We start from the raw sequence: 25550 nt of genomic DNA on the forward strand, positions 1-25550 counted from the left end.
TGGTTTGTGCTGTGTAATAAAATTTCAGGATTAAATTATTGTTGTAAGTGTTTGTAAGAAATATAAAAATATAATGTGGACTACGATAAGGAAGGAGGAAGATGAAGGAAGTGAGTGCGTAGTGGGGAGCAGTTCGTGATAGTGCTCCAGCTCTGCAGCTTTTCGTTATGACACAAAATACAATAAATCACAAAGCGCAAACTCCTGGGATTTCTAATCTCTTCACTATGGGATTTATAAAGGTATTTCCTTATTTTATTTATAATTATGCAAAAATAATTTTAGCTTCATAGATTTAGTAATTAAATTCATATTAGGCTTTGGTTTTTTGAAGTAAATAAATATCATTTTATTAAATTTATTTCGTGAGGACTCATAAATTTTCAAATGGCCTAGATCCAAACTTTTTCACTTACAAAACTCAAACGTATATGCCAGTTATAATGAATATATTTAATGTTTCATATAATTTACAAATGGTTTTCTTTCTTACATTAATTTAATTAAGCTGTCCTAATAAGTTATTGGTTTATTTGCAATCAGTTCTGAAATCTATAAATTTATGTCGGTTGGCTCATTTTATTTTTAAAAGCTTAGTAACTGATATTTGAAGAAACATGACGTCTGAATGATTCCGATCCCCAACTTAATGGTAACAATGGCCTTCAATATCTTCAGTCCTACGAAAATGATGAAGTAACTCTCTTCCTAGATTAGAATTAATTTTCTGTTCTCAAATTAACTTCTATAAATTATAAAAATTATGAATGCTTAACAAATGTATTAAAATATTTGGTGCTGTCGGTGCAAACATCTATACATCTAGTTTATGCCTAAACCATTTAGTTACTGAGATATAGAGGGGACACTTATGGCTAATCAGTCGCATGCTTCGATATTGTTTCTAAAACGTTAGAAAATTGTAAAAAACAAACTAAATAAAGTAAAAAAGAAATTTTAAAAAATGGCACCACATCTAAAATAAGACTGTGTTTAGACAAAAAAAAATATGACGACTATTGTAGGAAATTGGATGTACATTTAGTTTGTATAGAACGCATTTTACCAAACCCAATAATTCCTCAGGAGGAACTAAATAATTAACAAAATATACCATGTTAGACATTCATCTCGATCCCTTTAATGCATATAAATATCAATTTTGATTCTGCTTAGACTGTAAATGTTGAAACTACTTTAAAAAAAAAAAAAAAAATCGGGCCCGTTAATTGTTAAAACGAAAAATTTCAAAAACCTAGAAAGAATTATATTTCGAATAATTCATCCTCTGGAAGATTATGGCCTCTCTTTTGAAATAGAGAAAAAATAATTGTCCAAATTAAATCAATATGCAATCAATAGTGCTGAATCCATCTATGCATTGCGAATGTAATTCGATCGACAATACAATCACTAAAAAGATGTGGACTACATTTGGAAAATCCATGATACTCACATTGCCTGCTGACGCATCGGAAAGCCTTATTTATTCATACACCCGTCGGGTGGAGTAACAGAAAATATTGCGTATCCAGAAGAACTTGGATTAATAACATTAAAATATAATTACTTGTTTTGGTTTACAAAGGATAAGGGTTCTCCTATTAAATATATTTTTGGATTTAATTGAACACTATCGCAATCGGAGTCCCATACAATATGGTCAAAGAAAAATACTTGAGTATTTATATATCAGAAAACATCAATTATACAGTAAAATTTAATACAGATAAAAGAAATTTGAACCAACTCTATGTAGGGATTTTAAGCAAAATAAATTTATGAAAAATAAGGGTAAAGTTTTATTTTACTTTACAGTTAATTTTAATAATAAAAGAAATAAAAACGTAGACCAAAATGCAATTTGAAATAACTTAATTATAAGTCTGACCTGAGTGTATAGATAGCTAAAAATAACTTATTAATATGACAGTTGATCTAAAATTAAAAGTTTTAAAAATTAATGAAATTATGACAAAATAGGTAACTAGACATAAGTTTATTAATAACTAATATGATTCCCTATTAATTTATAGTTTAAATAAAAAACGTTATTAAATATTGGATATGAGGTGTCAATTTATATTTAAGGTATGTTAAATTATTAATACTAATATTTTTGAAATTGTTACAAATGAATGTATAATAAAAGCTGTTAATTGTTAGATTGTCCTTGAGGATGGCCGAATTTGCAGAAAGGTTGGACTGTTGAAAAAATAAAGAGTGTTGAGACTTAACGAGGATACCATTTAGTTTTATTTTAAAAATAATAGCAGTCTCAAGAAATAGAAAAGATTATAAATTAAAAAATAAATTAACGTTGTCTATATTCGAATTTACTTGATTCAGATGAACATCTAATTTCTTCTAATTGGAAATAATATATATAATTGATGTAATAAAGAATATTGAGACTTAGAATGGATATCAATTGATTTATTTAAAAAAATAGAACATGTTTTGGAATTGCTGCAGAAGTTTGCCTTATTTAGCTAGAGATATGAGATAGGTGGCGTTTTGCATTGAACGTAGTAATTTTGTGGAAAATTTGTCAATGGAATCAGAAGGTTGCGAAAATAAAAGAATTTCCTGATATAACTCCTAGCTTATCAATTGAACCATTATTACTATTGACGTCTGGTTTATGTTTAGTTTCATGAAAACTTGGATATTAACATTGCTATAGTAACCGATATGAATGAAGAATTGAATTTATGAAAGTGGAGCTTTAGTTTGTAATTTTTTTAATATTTTCATCTCACGTTTATTTTTTCCCTGTTTACATTTTTTACATCGACACAACTTATCTCAAAAAATAATGATACAAATTTAAAAATTAGGTATAGAGAAATATTAACATATATAGTGTTGCATATCATATATACTGTAAAATTACTCCTGTCCCATATCTCTTGCTAAATTAGGGATGTTTTATTGCAATTCCAAAACATGTCCTTTTTTTTATGGCTTTAATAGCGCTGTAATTTAAATACAAGCTGACATATCCCGATCAAATTTCACAGTTTTTCAAAAACTGAAAATTTGAAGAACGTATGAAAAGGTAAAATTCAAAAGTGTATTGAGTTGATGTGGAATGGCCCGATTTTCTAAGTTTTAATTTTAACTGTGTCTAGTGTTGAAATTTATGAGAAACATAATAAAACCTTTAATGTGAATGAATATATATATTTACTTGTAGTTACTATTTACTCCTCATTATTCCCCAATGGGAATAAGAGAAATTATGTTCGAAAAATGAGTTTTAGGAACCGTTAATCGTTGAAACCATCCAGATCAATCCAGATTATTGGTCTTCACTTTTCATTTAGGTTTATCTATTTCATGAATTAAATAAATAAAAGCAGTTTAGGATAACTGGCTGGAATTGGGACTAAAGTGCTCTGCGAAAACCAGTTTTAGTAGACCTCTGAAATTCCATCCATGATTCATCAAATGCTGGGAATTACCTGGTTGAGTCAACGTAGTATAGTTCTGCGACCTCTTTCAGCTATTTCCTGAAGGGCATTCTTCTTCTCTAATGTTCAGGTATCATAGACCTGATGAGGTCAGGGAACAAGAGATATCCTCTTAATGAATTCTTTTATCACCATTTTAAACTAACACTAAATATCCTTCACTGCCATGTCTATTTTGAATGGATGTAACCGTGACTGTAACTTAAATTGCTAATAATCCGCGTCGAATTTAATTGGAAATAAATGATTTTTTAATACATTCAATATTTCTGAATATTTTAAAAATTATATTATTAGTTAATACGTGCTTTAAATGACGTAGAGCAAAAATATAACTAGCCATAATGATGAATTTTATGCAAAATGCTCTTTTGTTCCTCAATAAGGGTCATAATGTGAATTCAGTTCATAAAATCTCAATAATAAAAAGTAATAATTTCGAGCTAAAAAAATTCATACCAACTTAGTGGCATAGTACCTTCACTTTTAACGTTGTAGCCACTCAGGAGTAATTTTAATTATGGTGTAAAAAATTATGCAAAAAAATTGTTAAAATGAGGGAGCGAAAACATGCTTTTTGGGAAGTGGAGGAAAAATATTTTTTAAAGAAAAAATAATCTTTCAAAACTTTTAACAGTTTAATATTAATTTTAGCCGTCAATTGTTTTTACTAAAATTTTAAGATTTCTTACTAAGCCCGACAAGCTTATAAGCTCCTCTTAATCACCACAATGCTGAAACTTGAATTATATTTACCGGGTGCAGTTACCTCAATTCGTCGTTGTATAGCCTTCTAAATTCTCCGGTCACTTCATCCTTTATCGGTCCAAATGTTTTACTTAATACTTTATTTTCAAAAAACCATAACCCACTGTTCTTCCCTTAGTGTAAGTAGCCACGTTTTGCATTCATTAAGAAGAATAGGAGGAGTAATATCTTGTAAATTTCAACTGTAACTTTCTAGGAAAGAAGGTACAAATTAAGCAATTTCGAAATTGAAAAATATTACAAAAGACTGAACTACATGAATATTATAAGGCCTATCTGGACATACGGAGTTGAGCTTTGGGGCTCCACTAAACTTTTAAATTCCTCCCGAATCCAATGCTTACAGTCCAAAATCCTTAATGCTCCTTACTTTGTCACAAATCCAGTCATCAGAACCTCAATGTACCATATGTTGCCGATTTGGCCAGAACCAGATACCATTCCTTCCATGATAAACTTCTCAACCACTCAAATCCACTTGTTTCTAACCTGGCTTCTCCTTCATTATCTAATAATCCTCTTAGGTGTCTGAAAAGAAGATGGTCTCGAGATTTTCTCCTCTAGAAATGTTATTGGAGTTCTATCAGTGGGTAGATTCTCCACATGTTTGTACCATGTCACTATGTCACCTACAGCAAATTTATTTGTTGTATATATTTGAATACAGTTGTAAATTAATGAAAAAAAAAATAAATTGAGAAATGACAAGCATTTCCCGTCTTTAACCTTCATTTATAAGCATATTTGGCAACAATATAGTAGGTATATATATTGGCATTTTGGTGTCAGATAAACGATAAATACTATAAATGTTATTTAGGAATAAGATGTCAAGTCGTTGTATGTCTTAAAAATCATCTACTTGAACGAAATCTTAAACATTTCCTTATGAAAAACTTTTAGCAAGGATATATTTCCTTTAAACTCCCATACTTCTGATTTCATCAAGGCATTTTGTTAACCACAGGATGGTGTTATAGAATATGCTGAGAAACAAGTTGCAAAAAAACTAAGAATTATTGGTTCCTTACGTTTCCTCAACTATCCTATTCCACTCCAATGCTCAGTTAAAAACCTTGGAATCATCTTTGCACAACACTTGTCCTGGAGTAATAATGTACCTGAAAGATCCTCAAAATCTATTTAAATGTATTATTAATTTATATAGTATATAATAATAATGTAAGCTTTTAAGTGTAGCCGAACCGATACGGTCTGTTCACAATGTGATTGGATATAACGGATATAGGGTGGTATAGATTGGCAGCCAGCCCACGAGCAGCGGATACACTGACCAAAATGATTGGAGAGGGAACGGTACACTTGGGAACAGATGGGTGTATGGGCCGGGGGTTCATGATCATGGGGGAGCAGCCATAGCTACACGTAGCCTGTGGTTGGTGGTCATGGATAATCCTTGTCTTCTTTCTTTTTCCAGCGGTTGGTTTTCCGAGCCATCTCCTTATCCTACTCGCAATTAGTTTCAGCACGGATAGTAATTTTTGCATGCAAATGATATCTGTATCCGATATTGATATCAGTGGTCATCATTGCACCGATACAGTGGCGCATCTAGACCATAAGTAGTCACACACGAAAAAAAACGCAAACAAGTAAATATATAATAATAATATGCATAAGTAAATATATGTGTATATATATGTATATATGTACTCCTACAATCATGAAGGGTCAAGGATTATGCTTTGTAAGGGTATACTGTTTTTTCTTTATGAAGCTGGGTGGGCCTCGGAGAGCTCCCTGAATCCAGAAGGCTTAAGTAACATAATAAAGACATTTTCCTTAAGTAAGAGTCACAGCTGGTGAACAAGGACTACCGGCAACAGAAAATGTTAATGTTAAAGACAATAAGGATCAGTGGAGGGTTGTTGGGTAACTGCCCTAGGCAAGAGGCATGGCGCCTGTACCATTATTGGGAAAGAACTTTCGTTATAGCCGTTTGTGAAGAGCACTTTTAGAATGATAATAGGGGCATGTGGTCGGGAATTCATCAGCGAAGCTTTGGCGCTGTTTCCATTCACCGTTGAGCTATTGCGGGAGATCACGCGCAACCAGGAAATGTATTCTGTCTTAGCAGGATCATTAAAAATTCTCAGCAGCAGTTAGAATCTCGGAGAGTTTTTACTTTCCGGTGTAGATAAAGTTTTAGGACTTTTTCAATGTTCGCTATTAAAATTGTTTATCAAGTTTCAGCTATGATACCTCGTAAGTTCAAATAGATATTGATACCATCTAAAAAAGAAATAAAATCAATTGTGATACCCATAATTAATTGTAAAAAAAAAAATGTAACGGTTATATCAACCAAGTAAGGCCCACCAGGCCTGTAATACAATTATACTGACTTGTACAATAGTAACTTGTACTTTAGTAGTTTTTAACTCCTATAATATCACTAATAGTCCTCCCTATTATGAAAAAATAAGTATTAATGTAATTAACACGTTGTTTCGATACTTATATTTTGAACTAATATTATTAGTCTTGTAGCTTTAACTTAATACAATTACACTGACTTGTACAATAGTAACTTGTACTTTAGTAGTTTTTAACTCCTATAATATCACTAATAGTCCACCCTATTATGAAAAAAATAAGTATTAATGTAATTAACACGTTGTTTTGATACTTGTATTTTGAACTAATACTATTAGCTTTCATTATGAAACAGGGCTCTGGTATTAAATAGATAAAAAAATATCCTGTAATGCTAAGGTCAATAATTGATACTGGCCTAATTATTCTTACCATATTTACAAAAAATAAAACATTATTAAAAGAATCCAAAAATGTGCTGTTATTTCAGAAATATTATTGTTATAGATGTTTTACCTTTGTAGTATGGTGTGAGGATATTGGTAATTCTACTTAAAGCCAACTTGAAATCAAACATTAATGGCTCTCCACTTCTCTACTGGCTAGGAACCTACTATTAATGTAGAAATCGCTGTTAAACTAATCATACATTCCTTTGATAATGGGTTTGATGGTTTTGAACGGTTTTAGCAATTCCAGCGCGCATTTAATATTTTATCTATTCATTACAGGAAATTGCATATCGCTAACGGATTATAACGAATAAGATGAGAATCAGATCTATATCTTGAATGAAAAATAAATTATCGATTTAAAATCGTTTATTGTTTTACTTTTACTTCAAGTAGCCTGAATTTGTCCTAAAGATTCAGTAAAAGATTAAATAAAAAAATAAAAAGTGAACATTCGAATTATGTTTGCGATTAGTTCGACTAATGTAAATAAAAAAAAAAATGTTTCTATACATTTTAAATAACTGTACTCTCATAATAATTTTATTATAAAGTTGACTGAGCAATTGTAGAAACTATAATTATATTGCAATTTGATTTATTAGACATCATTAAGATACTCCTGAAGACCTTTATAAGCAAGTGTGCTGGACCAGCAATGGAGTACTTTTTTATGGACAATGAAGACTAATTTCAAATCACAATTTTTTCTTTTATGTTGGATTTTAGAAGGACAAATGATTTGATTTAAGTAATTTTGATGATTTTTAGGTCTTAAAAAATAGTATTTCAAATTTTAAAAAATTTAGCTAAGCTGAAAAAAAAATCTACTCAAGAAAATGTATATATATGTATATTTATTGAAATTTACAACTGTACAGTATAATACATTCAGTAAATTTGATCTCAGTTATAATGGAGTGATCAAATGATCGATGAATCGTCAGTGTTCCTGAGCTAACTCACTTCATATTCCCAAAGTTTCTCCAAAACCGATTCGGAAGCTTAGTAGAATGGGAGATGGTTAGGTATAAGTAAATAGTTAATGGATGTTATAAATCTTAAGATGTAACACTCATTAACTATTCTCACTCAGATAATTAATTTATAAGAAATAAAATTATATCTTTATACTACTTAAGTATATCTTAATATATATATTGAGCAGAATGACGCATTATTTGATTTGTTTGTTTTTTTGTCAAGTAATAAAATAATTCGCAAAATAATTGACAAAATGTTTGTCAAGTAATAATTCGCTCAAGTTAAGGACTTAATATGAATGATTGAAGCTGAAATGGAGGTTCAGCATAATTCCTTCTCAGCTCCACTCATATTCCTGGACCATATCACTAATCATCCCATAATTAGGATAATGAGTAAGGTGATGATGAAATTGGGAGAATTCGATGGTGAAAGGTCCAAAAAGAGGTCGCGATGTAGGATATCGTTTGTTACATAGGAGAGTGCATTGACTATTATATGACCTCAGGACTCAAGACTGAGGTTAGATGCGGTTGACATTCTAAATTGTTTGCTGTCCCTCACAGTCTATATCTGAATCAGGGAGATATGCCTTTACATGTATAAGGTGCTGTTTCAGAATATTTCCTGAATAACTGAATAGAATGGCCATCAGCAAATTTTATCAGTAATGTTTTGGTATTCTTTGGAATATCAGCCGTGAAGAAAATTTAGATGTAAGGAATCAAAACAATATCCTTGTAGATCTCGGGCGTTTAGTAAATAAAAATCGTAAAATTCTTCCATAGGGACTTCGAAAGGTAAGGTTAGAGAGGTAGGATCGAAGGAAGAGGTATAAGGAGAAAATATAATTGTTTTTAATTGCATTTATGTTTATTTAATATTGTATTTCGAAGTATCATGAAATCATAAATAAGAGAAGGTTTAAGTATGTTGTTTTCTGTTTCAGGATAAATACTTGCAACAGAAATTCCATTATATATAAAAATACTAGTTTCGGCCTTTTTCACTTCGGTATTTAACCCTTCTGTGTTTCTTAGAGCTTAGTAAGGTAAAGAGATAGTGCATATATATAGTTGCTTAATTCAAGAGTTAGGAAAAACTGACTGTTAATCTAAGCAGGTTTTTAAAAAGTATTTTCGTCATTTGACTTTAAAAGTACTAGATTAGAAAGTCTGTTCGATATAGGACAAGGCTTCTACAGACTTGCACTACAATTAATCAGTGCTGAGTATTCTGTCAAAATAACAGCATATCTTTATTATTTTTTATTAATAACTAGATATATAACTACTGGTTAACAATGAGTATATACTTAAATACTTAAGTTTTTGAAATTGTAATTTTTTCTCACCATATTTCCTGTATTTTGAAAACAGGCGGTTTTTTCAATGAAGGATAATCTCTTAGAAAGCCTTTCTTGAGAACTTAATAATTAAATCCGAAAATTTTTGGGAGTTTAGTAATTGATTTTCCTGTTGCTAGAATTATTAAGGTGTGATTTTAATACGGTTTAAAATATTTCAAATGGCTCATTATATGATTATTTTGTTTTAAAAATCCTTCTGTATCAGAACTTTCTTATTGTTTCAAAGTGTGAAATGTATTCAACCACATTTAGAGGGTTCCTTGGTTAGATTTTGGTGTTGTTATTTTTCAATGCAGTTAAAAGTATTTAATACACCTTGACTACACATTGTTTCAGTTACCACACAATATAGCTCCATCTCTGTCCGGAATTCTCCGAAGTTCTATAAAGAACGAGAAGTTCATATTTTGATCGAATTATGACGGGTTTCGAACTCATTATTGTATAATTTAAATTATGATTGATAATTGTTACAATTTAATTACTTATTTGTTCTAGTATGCCGGATGATGGGTTAAGAGTCTAAACATTCCCTGGGAATATTTCCTTGAATTTAAGTTTTCTGGAATATTACATCATTAACAATGGCACACCTTTACTTTTTTTTTAACGTATTTTGTATAAATTATGAAATATATTTTTGTAACTAACTTACATCCTGTTAACCACAAAACCAGTAGTTATTTTATTACTAATCCAACAGTGGAGGCTATTTTAATCCGGAATCAGTGATGACGATAACGATGGCGGTGAAGGTGAATTCATATTAATATATAGTCCTCCTAGAAATGCAGAATGACGACTCGTCGACGAATAAAAATGTAGAGAAGAGAAGAAGAGGGAAATGAGTCAGATATTAGAGAATCACTAACGCGTGTTGAACAGATTCGATACTTAGGACTCCATCTTGACAAGAAACTTACTTGGAATCCACACACAAGACTGAAACGACAAGAAACTGCTCGTAGATTCCGATTGCTACAACACTTACTTGACAAACGCTCTAAACTTCCCATTCACTACAAAAAATTAGTATACACTACGATAATCAGACCAATTTGGACATATGGAATTGAGCTCTGGGGCTCCACCAAACCATCAAATTCTTCCCGCATCCAATCGTTACACTCCAAAATCCTTGATGCTCCTTATTACGTCACAAATAAACTCATTCACAAAGACCTTAACATCCCATTCGTTGCAGATTTGACCCAAAACAGATATGCGTCTTTTCATTCCAAACTCCTTAACCGCCCTAACCCATTAATTCTTAATCTTTCATCCATAACAATCCCTGATAATCCTCCGAGGCGTCTGAAAAGAAGATGGCCACGGAACCTTCTAATTTAAATTAATGTTTGAAGTACGACCAATGGGTGGTTCATTCCCAAGATTTTAAAGTGTATATGAAACATACTACATATTTACCCATTGTATTATTTTGTACAGTTGTAAATTTCATTAAATAAATAATAAAAAAAATAAAAAAAAAGATATAAGTGAAAGGTTTTTACATTTTATTCATTGGCTTTTGAAACACTAGTTAAGACAGATTTTGTAGATGCCACATTTTGCAATTATGCTTTTATTATATGACTATGAAATTTTAATTTCCAGTTTGATTAGAATAAGAACTAACCTGATACAGAGTCATATAATGAACATTAAGCTTAACCATTATATGCACAAAAATATTGTTATATGCATAAGCATTACTATCGAAAATATATATAAAGAGTCGTTCTATAATAGGACAACAAAATGATTAATGACAGTTGTCAGATGTTTTAAAATAATCTGTTTGAGAAACGATGACCCATTAATTTTGGACGAGTCCCTGGTAGATAATGATCCTTAATAATTCCTCACCATATTTCAGAAAAGGATTAGCTACCTAGCTTTTGTTATCAAAGGTTTTAAAATATTCGAGGTTGTTTCCAGATAGAAATTAATAAGAGAAGTTATGCAACTCCAAGTCCTCCGAGTTATTGACCCGATTCACGGTATTAATTTTAATATTTTTCATTGTATATTATAATAATTAATCGTCTCACTGTTCCTCATGTTTAATTAATCTCTTGATCCGTCTTCCATTCTTCAGCTTGAATCATTTTATGGTTTTTAAGAAAAATCTGAAAGTTTCCTTTTTTCTAATCAGTTTTGACCTGTCAAAAGAATTTTTCTTATTTAAAATTGTTAAATTATGTATATTTTTTCCTTTAGTAATATTTTCGATATTTATGCCATTAAATGTATATTTAGTGAAACAAATGTATAACAAAGATTCCAAAAATGACTCATGCTCTTATCATTATAATTAAAACAAGATCCCTCAAACTTTTTCTACCTGTGGGCATATATACAGCTTATTTTTTTAGTTGTTTTTATTTTGTGTTATTAGTGAATATAAATTGTGTGTTGGACGTTGTTAATATTATTTTGAGGAAGCGTGCTAAGTATATATGTACAGTAATAATTATAAAATATTTCGCACTCACAGTAAGTGTAAAATAAGATGAATTCAGTAATACCAGCACTGTCAAAATAATGACGATTAACATAAAAACAAAAAATGATATAATATAAAGACAGTTCTGTATTCGAAAAAAAAATTGCTTATATTTCTACTTAGGATATATAGAAAATATTTTTTATTGTATATTTATTGTTTATTTTATTTTATTTATTGTTTTTTATTACTCGTCCATCTACAGCACATAAATGAGATTTCATAGCGGTTGTTGGTACAGGTTATATTAGGCAGGCACAATTGTAGCCTCGGCAGTATTTGACAGACTAGGAGGGCACAGGGCAACCACAGATTGACGTAAAATCAATGGTATTTAAAAAGGAATATAAATAGATAAAGAGTATGCAAGTAAAAAAAAAAAAAATAAATTAAAGGTGCGAAATTACTTATTGTTAAACATCAAATCCTTCTATTTCTAATGAATTTTCCTGACGTTGTAAAGCGCCAATTTTTGCTTAATTTAGGTAATCATATTATTAAAAGATTTAAATTGCCTTTTTTATTAAAGATAATAATAAAAAGGTAGTTCTGTAAATGAAATCAAAATATTAAACAAACTAAATATAATTGTCAAAAGCATCAACTATGTATATATCTAAGATTAGTATATAACTAAAATGTAATAAATCAACTTTTATAATGAAACAATAAAGAACATAATGGTATTCTTTTATAAAGAAACAATAAACAATAAATACGATATTCCGTTGTAAAGAAACAATAAAGAAAATAATGAAAGGATTAATCATTTTAAATTAAACTAACATATAAGAACTCTTCTTCAACGAATAATAGTAGTTTCATGGATGATGATAAAATTAGTAATATTCCTGCTGGATGAGAGAACAAATAATGTCTACCTGACCTTGCGTTTAAGGACGAATAGTCCTGTAGACACTGTGAAGATGGTGGCCCTAGGGGAATGACGGCAAAACCAGTCTGGCTCAGCAGTCATTAGCAGACAGAGTGCGATGTATAATTTGACGGGATTTGTGATGTACAATATCAAACTACAACTTGTGCAATATAAGTAATATATTGATTTGATTTTAACCTAGTATGTAATATTTTTAAATAAAAATTAAAATATTCAATCTTTGAGTATAAACAAAACAAATGAAGAAATGAAAATGTTTGCGTGCGTAAACAGCTAATATGCTTGTTATAACCAATTTTACTGTTTTCTCTCAAACACTATTTTCACGATTTACATTTTTGATTCATTTAAACAAAGGCCTGACTCTCATTTCAATATTATTTTTGCAACATTAATTCTGCTGACTTTACGATTGTCTTATGAGATTGCTTATGAGATCTAGTCCATGTAGGTTCCAATGTGAAGAAATTTGATAGTAATCCTTGGTAGTACGGGTATTATATAAACCTTGTTATTGTTACTGCAGAATGAGGTTGTATGATATGATGCCGCATGATCAAAGTTAGCCATTCCCTATAAAAATAATGATGAAGAGATTAGGAACTGACTAATGATGATATCATGAGGTTTGTATGTGTTCATTAGTGATTTCGTATTATCTACGCGGGGGTAGAAGAGGGCCTATGTCGTGCTGGCTGCTCGTTATCCCGGTGCAGATAGTCATCTGGCCGATAGAGTGTACCTTCGTTATTGTTTAACAAGCGGTATCGATGTTTGCTTGCAGTATTTTATAAGGGTCATTGCATAATGCGACATAAACCATGTAATCGGAATACAGGTAAATAATCTTCATCCGTTTATATGTTAATTATTATTTTGACTGATATCAGCTGTTATTACAGTTAATATATGAGCGTTGAGTTGACGTCGTGATAAAATACATTTATAGTGAAAATGAAAAAAATATTATTTTTAAGGATAATTTTATATGATTTTATATAAGATCCAATTCTATATGGTACATTTAGGTCATTAAAATGAATATTATTCACCATCGCACCTGATCTAATTGGTTAAGTAACAATTAAAACTTATCACTATTTGGATAGAATACGATAATAAGAATTATATTCACCTACGCATACTTTATCTGGATTGACATTAATTTTTTTTTACAAATACAATTTATTAATTTAATAATTCGATTGTGATAAAATTAATTTTTCTTTTAGAAAAAGATCATAAGGGGATACTCCCATCTTCCTTAGTAGAAAATCATAAATCATAAATTGAGCAAAAAAGTTCTGGATCTTGTATCCTGATATTTTACTAAATTCAAAAAGTCCAATAAAGTTCATGTGGTGACTATTAAAATCCTATCATAACCTAACCGTATTTTTAATCCTAAACAAAATTTATTGAAAAAAAAATCTGTGAGGTGCCCACGTCACACAACTTAAACCATTCACACAACAAGCAGAATTAGGCTTAGGGTATGGAATACCTACTCACAGCCCTCCTTAAATAAATTATACGAAAATATTGTTCCTTAAAAACATTGTGAATGATAATTAAAAATTGTCATAAATTTCAAATATCATGATAGCTGTACAACATATTTTTGAATTTTCAAGCTGGAAAAATATTTTTTTCATTATACTTTAATTAGAGGAGGCTATTTGAAAATATGACATTGAAGTCCTGCCAGACAATTTCATATACCGAGGAAAAGCTCTAGGTGCAATTTAAGACAACTGAATTCTACACGAAGTTAATAAAAGAACCTTTCTCGAAAAAACTAATAAAAAGTTATAAAATTGATGTGGAACTTCTAGTGAATTCATTTTCTACATTATTCATGGTGAAATGTAGGCTATTATGCACGAAACTGAAATGAAATTATTCAGAAAAGCTGAATTTCCAGGAAATTCTATTTGCATAAAATAAAATAAGTTATAATAAAAAAATAATATAAAGTGAAGAAGCTTGATTGTCCTGTGCAGTTCACAGGTTTTTTGTTTTTATATTGTAGCTAAAATTATAATTATTTTAAAAATTATTATATTTTTTTTTTAATTCTGCATCTCACTACATATTCTTCTCATTATTATGTCCTGACGAAAAGTAAGTTTTCTGCACGGAAGTGCAGTAGCTAAACTTTGTCGGCAGTAATCTTAGAAGTAACGGAAGCATTCCTCTTTCATATTCTGCTTATCATAGCATTTCTTGTCGAGTGTTCCCCAGTTAACGGCATTACTGATGTCGGTAGAATATCTTAGCTGTGTCTGTATATTTCTACGGGTCTGTGGGAAAGCATCGAGCGACTGTAGAATTTCCGTTACTGATCCCCAATGATACCGATTGCTCATTGCTTATTAAGTTTTTTTTTTATTCACGTAAAATAAAATCGTCAATTGTATTATTCAATGCCCTTAGAATAATAATGCCAAGGATTCGTACCGTTAATCTCTTGATTATATTAAAAATAATAAAAGTGGCCTCTCGGTTAACTTTCTATAAATGTCCTTTCCGATCACAGGCTAATACTTGCAGATAAAACTCTTTTCAAATATTCTTAAAAGGGTCGTGAGTAAAGGACGATTAATTGCGTTTTAAAATATTTACATTAAAATAGAAATGTGTGTTTTAAAATTCCAGGTTATTATTTTAGACGGAGAAAAAACTCACTTATTATTTTCTTATATTTGTTCTTTTATTGAGTTTCGAATCATATTGTTCCTCATCTACATGTTAACAGAAATATGAAATTATTTGGCAGTATATAACACTTAATTTTAATTGGATTCCATGTTGAAAATACTTAACTATATTTAGCTAACCATGGTTTAGAAATGTTTTTATATAATCATGTTTCGTGATTTAAATCGCGCCAGCTGGTCTAAAATTACATTAAAACTAGAAATATATTAAAAGACTGGATGAAAACACTTTTTTGTTTTCCTAATAAAGGCTCCACCGACATCATAAGTTATAAGTTAAGAATTATCATTATGTTTTGATTTCTTATTTACATTAAAAATGTGTCCATTAGAATTACTCTATCTAAAATATATCTCTTTTATATCAAAGTAATATAGGTCTATACTCTTAACTTATCATAAATCTTCATTCTAGTTCATAAATTTACCATTATTTGGTTTATATTAAAATAAAATATGGGAAGACAACTTTTTGTTGTCCCAAACTAGGGATCTAGTCTTAACATCAAAATTAATAATTTAAGAATTAAAATTAAAATTTAAATTGAGTGAATAATATTTATTAATAAAATTCATTTAATTGCTCTGAATGTATGTTGCAAAATGCAAATTCTTTAAAAATAGTATGGATAAAACACAAAAGTATATTTTTTACTAAATAATTCAAAACATTATCCAAATTATAGTCTCAAAACTTTTATTGTTTTTACACGTCCAACGTTTCGGCCAATTCGGCCATCTTTAGGGACAATCTGCTTAATTCACTATGAAACATATTATTTAATATTTTTCCAAACACTTAAATAATATGTTTCATAGTGAATTAAGCAGATTGTCCCTGAAGATGGCCGAATTGGCCGAAACGTTGGACGTGTAAAAACAATAAAAGTTTTGAGACTATAATTTGGATAATGTTTTGAATTATTTAGTAAAAAATTGCCAGTCTCAAGAAAGAATTTTATGATTATAAACAAAAGTATATGTTATTTATTTTTTTATGGGGTGTGGACTTGATGGTTATTATCTACCGAATTATTTTTTTATTTGTGTAGAATAAGAAAATAAATTTTGCTGAATGCATTAAATAAGTAATTATTTAATTAAATTAAAAAACATTTTGGGTTAATTATTATTATTAAGGACGATTATTCGAAGTATTCCCATTTAGATATATAGATTACTTATTAAAAAGAGGTTGGGTTGCTATTGTAACCTTCTGAGAAAGCATTGAAAATAAAAACGGATGCTGGTTCGATTTAGCTGTTTTTTTTTTCTTCTTTTAGATTATTTGGTTATTTATCATATTTTTATACATATATGTACTAAATCGGGATAGTTTTCTTATGATAACCCCCATTTCAATATTTGTACTATATTGAAACAATTCGGACCGACTGACCTATCTAAATGTGGTAAAAAATGTTTTGGAAGTAAAATAAAGTTGATATCGGTTTTTAGCACTTCAAGGAATCCCTAAATATAATTTTTCTAGAAAAAATCGAGAAAAAAAGTTTTTGCTCTAACTTTCTGCCTTACATGCACTTGACTAGGTGACGATGTGCATGTGATTGAAACTGGAAACGTTAAAAAGAAGTACATTATATATAAAGTACATTATGTAATAAAACATTACTGTCATGTTAATTTCTTTAAATTATTATTATTATTTTTTTTGTGAACGTACTGAATATATTTGAGATTTCGTACCATGAAAATCTACTCATTCATTAATTAGTTCTTATATTGAAATTTATTGCATAAACTGAAATGTTGGTGAAAATAAAGGTATTAGCATAATAAGTATTATCTTCTATTCTCCTATATTTATTGTTGGCGGATATGATCTAAATTGTACTTATATCGTAATGTGTTCTGAATTAATTTGCAAACTATACAAATATGTATATGTATATAAATGACGAAACATAACTCCCTAAACAGCAATAATGAAGATTGGTGGGAAGGAGACGAGATGGGATTTTATTCCTCTTCCTACGCCTCATTTTCTATTCGGTCATTACCTAGTGGAACCTTCCCTGATTGCTTTCCTTTGGTTTTTCTTCTTCCACCTTAGCTAAGGTTTTTATCCTGAAGTTCCTACCCTATACAATCCTATCTCCATACTACCCCTCTCTACTACCATCCTATCTAGACGATTATGTATCAGCAGATATTATTTTTTTCAGTAGTTAGTAAAAACAAATTATTAAAATATAATTTATCATAATTCAATATCTTGGCAATTATAAATTATAATGATTACCATTATTATTATATGGAGGTGAAATGGCACAGTGGTAACTTTTATTTCTTATTCAATACAACAGTTACATTTTTTTTTTTAACAATTGATTATGAAGGAGTACAGTCCCGTACAAAAGACACCCCTAACTAAAAACAACGTCATAAATATAAAAAAATTAAGATAAAATAAATTGATATAAATAATAATTCTTAATAAGACAGAAAAGAAAAGTTAAAAACAAAAAAATAAGACATTCGTAGACCTAACAAAACAAACAATTTCCCTGTAATGGGAAAAAAACAAGTTGATTTGAAAAACAGATGAAGAGAAAACAAAAATTAGAAATAATTTCAATAGCAAAATCGATAAATATAGAATTTATAACAGGATGTTCTGCAGCAGTCTTCGGGCTTCACTCTTCGGGTTGTGGTTGGATTTCCCAATCTATAAGTCATTGCTCCTTTAAGGACAGAGGTAAGACGCAGTACTTCTAACTGCAAGGAACCGGCTGTGGCAGATATTTATATATCCTGTAGCCATGAGTCAACCATGTAGGTTCTGGAGTCCATCGACCGTGATCTTGAAAAGATTACTTCCTTACATATCCAGGGTTATATACAATATTGAATCAAATCAAACTCGCTAAATATTCTCTACATTTAAGAAAACAGATAAAAAAAAACTAAGTTACTCCGATTAAAAACTAAAATTTTTAACATAATTGCAGAGCTATGCAAAAGCTATTAGCATTAAATAATTTTATATTGCTATTATGAAGGCTGGTTTTCAATATTTCAAACTACCTAATTTTTTTGTTTTAGAAAAAATATGCAAAGGCAATATGTAGAAAGGAGTATTTAAAAATGTTCTTCCAAACAAAATGTTTTTTTCCCTATAATTTCACCTAAAGTGGTCTTCCACGCTCCTTATCAATAGCAGTAATATTGTGTATAGATGTAAATATTTTATAATTTTATTACTTAATTTTCTTTATCATGTATATAAATTATTTTGTCATTAATTAACCAGTTTTATTTTATTATATTCTCAACATTGATTTATATATTTGTTTATACATATCATAATTGCATTATATTTGTATTTCCTTTATTTTATTTTTTATAATTAGCTTTATTTTTTTAGTACTATTGTTATCATTTACATTTTCTGTATATATTGTTTGCATGAATAGTTAGAGCACTAATACTTATTGCCCCTAATTGTGGGAAATTGTATTACCACTCCAATAAAAATAAGAAAATATATATTCCGACCAAAAGAAAAAAAAAAAGAATAATACTGTAAAAAGGAATTATTATCTTATGGAGGAGTGAGAATTAATTATAGTGATCTAATTGATTGGTTTTTTTAATAAATATCTGTTACTTATCTAGATTACGTAGATTTGTTACATATGATACAGGTTTGTAGAAACCAAAACAAATATTATTTTGAGGCTATTTGAATGAACTGAAATAATATTATATGACAGATCACTGAAAAATAAGGATAATTTTGGTTTTCTGTCAGTATGATGTGGTTAAAACGAAAGAGCATAATTGAAGTAATATGTTTTAATTTAAGCAAGACAATATATTACTGTTATCATCATAATCAAACAGCTTAAACAGACAATGTGACGTTTAAACAACTTCATCTTTTAAAAATAAAACAATTTTCAAGAAAGTGAATCTAGGCCAATTGGTATCGTATGTTTTTCTTGGCTAACTTATGTTTCTAAAACTAAAGATTTATACTTACCTTCTCAGACCAATTTGGACTTACGGTGCACTAATTTACGGATAAGCCAAAAAAACAAACTTACTGAAACTGCAACAGTTTCAATCAAAATTACTAAGACTGTATCAGTAGCGCCCCCCTACATCAGTAACAAAAACTTACACAAAGACTTACGAACTCCCTATGTACAAACAACCGTTAAATCATTATATAAACGGTTTCACGGCGCACTTCCAACACACACTAACCCTCTAATTCAAGGACTATCAACACTAGACTTACCAGATACGAGACGACGTTTACGAAGGAGCTGGAATAGGGACCTCTTAAATTGATTTTAAATTTCAATTTTAATGGAGAGGCATCATTAGATGACCTTAACCTTCATGACTTCCCGACTTTTTTTAATTTATTACTATTATTATTATTATTTTTTTCTCTCTTTACATCTCATTCGCTGGTTGTAAAAATACGTTTACAGTTGTGAATAAACTAAATAAAGTAAAAAAAACAAAAAAAAACTTATGTTTCTTAATAGACTGTAATTTGGTTGGATTTTATTTAGTTATGGTTTTTATTCCTCCCAGAAATTTATTCCGTAGAAGAACTTACACGATTCTTATAAATTGTCAGTACTAAAGAAATTTTTATATGCTGTAAATATTATACTAACTTTGATTACCTTATTAAAAACTACAAAATATATTTTATACTAAATTGGCAAACAAACATTTGTTTCCTATTTTTTAAATTAAATTTTGATAAATATTTCATGAAACTTCCAGAATTCCTCTGTAAAATTCATTTTCCAGCATTGACAATAAATAACTTGCTTAAACTGTTTTAGTTACTATAACGATGACATTAAAATAACTAGTTTTCAATAAGACTTATAGTTACCAGAAATTTCATATTCATTCACAATCTAAAAATATTTTATTCCTAAACTAAGTTAGAATTATTAATCTAAGTAATACTTTGACGTTTATTGTTGCGATTTTGTCTTCTTATTACAATTTGGAAATTCAGCTATTGAGGTATAGTATATTAATGATTTTTGTTAATATAATAGTAAACAAAATGGAACTGTTTCTTGATATGTTTATCTAAGATAATGTACATCGAAGTTTTTTTTTTAATAATCAGAAACGAACATAAAAGATTTTTCTATCAAGATATGGTTTAAGTATTTCCTCATTGACACAACTATCACGTCGTGCAACATCATCATAACAGATGACGCCATTGGTCATCGTGTTACCTTGGTTTTCTATGGCCAGGAATAGAAGTCATCACTTGCCTTTCTGGCAAAGGAAATGTTTGCGTTCCAAAGGTGTTTATCGATTAAGAGATTTATGATGAGGTTTGCCTTTTTCCTCGAAAACTTCAGAATTACATAGATTGAAATGAATTGAAAAAAAGTCTACGCTCCATTGGTCGCATAAGAATGATGTTCATCATCATTTAATCCAAGAATATTATTATGAAAGATTAAAATGCTGAATTTCCTGTTAAGGTTTACATATGATTAGAGAAGTTGTGTTTTCCGCAAAATGTATTTAAATTATCACACTCCAAATACAAATAAATTTCAAGTAAAATTTAGAAAGTAGATTTAGCTAAATTATCTTGAACAGAATAAACTAAAAAAATATTTCAGGTTTTCTCGGTATCAGCACTGATTTTTGTGAACATGATAAAGATTGAAAATAAAATTGAGGGTTTTTGAAAAATAGAGATGTGCTTGATCATAGTTTACTTTCAATTGAGAATGTTCCGTTATATTTGTGATATAATGCTAAATGAAAATACAATAATTTCTAAAGGAATGTGTTTGATTGATTATCTGATTTAGTTTAAGTTATCTCTGTTTATTTTAATATAAAATTGAGTGGAGTTTCATTCTAAATCAAATGATGGTGTCATTTCCTAAGTGTTGTTGTTTTTAAAACGACAAATAAAGGGGCTTGATAATACTAGAAAAAATAATTTTATCGGCGGTTTTTCTCATATCAATGATAGCCAGAAATACACTCCAGACTCACTTTAGTGATCTAGAACAACAATTACTAAATGGATCATCAGTCTTAACATTCAATATGTACATCAATATTTATACTTTTAAACCCTCATCAAATGCACCTGATTTGAAGATCTCAACGATAACAAATAAAGAAAATTATGTGTTCATGTATTTTTATTTACTATTATTATCTCTGTATATGACCAGTTATTTATTTCTATCAGTATTAGTTGTTTTTTTTTGTTATCTTTTTTATCCTTTAGTTACATTTTTATTATTTCTAATTTATTAAAAATATATTCATATTGTTTTCATATATTTTTTTACTTAATTTATCATTATTATTTAAAATCTATATAAATTACATTATACGTAAGTAGTTAGAGGTGTTTCTTCTGAGATTTTACCCCAGATTATCAGCTGTTAAAAACAAAGAAATTCTTATCAAAACCCATGTAAGACACAATTGGGTGATCAGATAGTAAACGTATATTAAAAGAAAAAAATAGTTTTATGTTCTGAATTTTAATTCATTTCTTCAACAACTCATTTCTTCCAAAATGGTTATATCAGTCATGCACAACGTATTTATTATATATGTAGTCCAGTAATTAGATATGTAGCCAGTAAAAAAAGCTTTAAATTTAAAATTGAAAATTAATTTCTATCAACGGATTCTGATGCAGAAATGTTTGAAAAATACAATTATTAAAAGTTTACCAATCCCTGAGGGTAAGTAGTCATAATATCACAGATTTATCAAATAGGCCACCGTATCTTATCAGATTCATTGTCAATAACTTCTTAAGTATTGCAGGCAAGTAAAATATCATTATAAACTAATTATTAGTACATTTAACGCGCTACAAAATGAGCCCACAAAGAGTTCTTTATGTTCAATAATTCTCGAGATAATTATTTTTAAAATCCAATATTGTTTTCTCAAAAAAAAAAACAAAAAAAAATCTTTAAAACTGCCATTATTAGGAAAATAATCGTTATAAACTACTGTATGTTATGTTTGACGAGCTTTAAATTAAGCCCTGATAAATCTCTTCACGTTTTATATTTTCCTAGGTTTTCTTATATTTTTACCAAACAATGAGAAATTAACACTATTTGAATTCATTTTGGAAACAAAGGAGATATTCATTATAAACTGCTTTATGGTGTGTGTTAACTAGCTTCAGTTTGAGCCATAACATACATCTACGTCAAATAGTTTCTGAGACATCGAACTTGTGTCAAGATAGGACTCATTTTCAATGTAAGCAGAAAAATTCCAAAATCGTGATGTAATAATTTTGAGATCCATTTGAAAGTCATCATTTCATGATAGAAAAGATAAAAATATTAGTGTTTAAAAAATCATAAATATTGTATGTAATGAGTTTGATTTGGGATGAAATATTGTCAAATTTACTCCACTTTAAAAAATAATTCACATATAATCGTACGTATAGTTTTCAAGATATTGAGCGTTGGATGAAAAATGAGCGAAAATTTTTATTCTTTTCTAGATTCAAAAACAGCCGGTATTCTACCTTGAATAGGGCAATAAATACTTTTCTAGAACATTCACTATTACTTTTGTATAGTTCAATTAGAATTTTGAATAATTTTTCAACAGGAAAAATACTGTCTTCCCCAAATAACGTTATTTTGTCAGAAGTGTATAGAAAAAAAAAAGAAACTTTTTATGGGTAAACGTTTTACTTCTGCATAATAGAAGCGCAATATAAATTGAAATATTTTCATTATAAATGAGTTTCTAAGAATAAACTCTACACCTGACAATGGATACCGTATTCCGGTAACATAAATTTTCCTTTCAAAATTGAAGATGAAATATACCTTCATACATAGATTATTATAAACCATGATTTTTGCATTTTAATTCTTTAAATTTTGCTAAGTTTTATATTCAATCTACTTGTCGTACTAGTGCGTTAGGGTTATTAGTTGTAAACCTAAAATATACGGCGACCATTATGAAAAATCTGGCGTATTAGGCATATGCATCTCTCTTGGTGGAGTAAAAATTTTACTATCGTCTTTTGTAAATATTTTTAGATTAGAATCCACCGGAAAAAAATAGTTTAACATAAACTTCTAGGTTAATTTGCAATGTTAATTGAATAATACAATTGAATAATACAATTGAATAATACAATTGAATAATACTGCGTGAGAAGAATGGACGTAAGTCCTGAGTTAGAGGGTCTCCTCTGCAAGATGACCACATATGGATATGTACAACAGACCTTGCTTTATATTGTGGATTATTAATCGTTAATTAACTAAGGTTGTAGAAAGACGTATCGAAATGTGAACATGATATGTTGGGAGTTTTTAATTTTATTTTCTGATCAATTGTTTAATTTTACTTAAAATTACTGAAATTAATGTGTATGTAATGCTCTTTTGGTATCTTATAAAAAAAAGACGAAGAGATTTTGGAACCCTGCCGGATAAACAGAAATATGAGATAGGATTTTATAATTCAAAGATAAATGCAAGGGAGTGCATGTAATGTCTTTTGTTGGAATGGAAATATCATTACAGACTACTGTTAGAGGTTGCATGCAGTTAACCGCAACGTATCCGCTGTAAGGAGAGGCGAATCTACTACCTCATGTAGAGAGGCATGGGAATTGAAACTTTCTCATTCCTCATCAAACTTTTAAAAATTATTTTAAGACTTCCTATCAATAAATATAAAATAATAATTTTTTATTTTCTTGTATATTTTTAAAAAAAGCTCAAATCCTACATATGTTTTTTTAATTGAGGAATATTCATCAATAAGGAGGTAGCCGCATTTTTAGTTGTTTTTAGTTTCAGACCGAATTCTACCTCACTAAAAAAAAATACAATTATGCTTTGTAATGACGCATAAAGTGAGTAGTTCCGGATCTTAATCCTTGGTAGAAAAGTACCTTATCTTGAGTTAACGGTGCAAAAAAGATTTACCTCCTTATCAAAAGTGAAAAAAAGAACCAAGTGTAGTCATCGTAAGAAATACGAAAAAAGCAGAGTTCAAATCTAGTAATGTTGGATTAAGATGATATTGAGGTATGTTCATTCCTTAATTTATTTCCTATACGACCCATAGATGACTTTTCATTGATGGAAACCTATACTCTAGAGTCTAGTCCTGAAAAACATCGGTGCAGCCTAGATGTTATATAAAAACATTGTATCAATAATTAGGGTACTAGGACGTAAAACATAGAATCTGACATTTATAGTGAATTGAATTTTTGGTTTGAATTTAATTTGAGCCACCAATAGTAAAAAGTAGAAGAGACGTTCGCTCAGCCGTTGAGTGAGTATCCATAGCAACCATGGCGCTGTTGTCTCTGAATAAAATTTGACCCACACCTAATTCCTGTGTTTTAAATCTCAAAAAACGGTCCATTTTTGGGCTTTAAAACACGGGCACAATATACGTTTCAAAAAGATTGAATCGCCAAGACCAATTGCTTCGCTTATTTATTCATGGTATATAATTAAACATATGGTCCTCCGTGCCTTGGATATTTCACAATTAAGCATAGTGGACATCCAGGCATGATCCATGTCATAATAAATTCAAAAGTGGTCATCCGCACCATATTTTACAATATTGATGAAGTTGTAACACATTTTATAATGAGTTCTGGTCATGAAATAATTGCTTCGTTTATTTGTTCATGGTATATAATTGAACAATTGGTCCTTTGATATATTTTAATTTATTTCTTGAATGTAAAATAAGCTACCTAAATTAAATGAAGGATCCACAATTTATTTGATTAAATTCTAGCCTAGATAAAAATTCAAGAGCAAAATGGCTAAGGATTATTGAACAAAATGGCCTCTCTTAGGCATCATACATTACCATTAATCAATTCAGTTGCTTAGATTATAAACAAATTACTTTCATCACACAAATCTTGAATTTTCTAAAATTTCAATAGGAATTTAATTTATTCCAATACCATTCAGTGATCTAAATTATTGATTTTCTTAGTGATCAGTCTCTTT

At 29.3% G+C, this 25550-nt stretch overlaps 1 protein-coding gene across 2 annotated transcripts in view; it reads left to right on the forward strand.

Moving 5' to 3' along the window:
- Positions 1-131: 131 nt before the first annotated feature.
- The window catches only part of LOC106685994 (beta-1,4-glucuronyltransferase 1), a 397426-nt gene continuing 372007 nt past the window's right edge, over positions 132-25550 (forward strand). For both annotated transcript variants that reach the window (XM_067049492.1, XM_067049493.1), the window contains exon 1: positions 132-242. In XM_067049492.1, the coding sequence (XP_066905593.1) occupies positions 168-242 (75 nt within the window). In that variant the 5' untranslated portion in view covers positions 132-167. The remainder of the gene's footprint in view (positions 243-25550) is intronic.

This window comes from Halyomorpha halys, unplaced genomic scaffold (assembly GCF_000696795.3).
Source record: "Halyomorpha halys isolate HHAL.00 unplaced genomic scaffold, Hhal_1.1 Scaffold764.1, whole genome shotgun sequence".
In the NCBI taxonomy this organism is placed as follows: domain Eukaryota; kingdom Metazoa; phylum Arthropoda; class Insecta; order Hemiptera; family Pentatomidae; genus Halyomorpha; species Halyomorpha halys.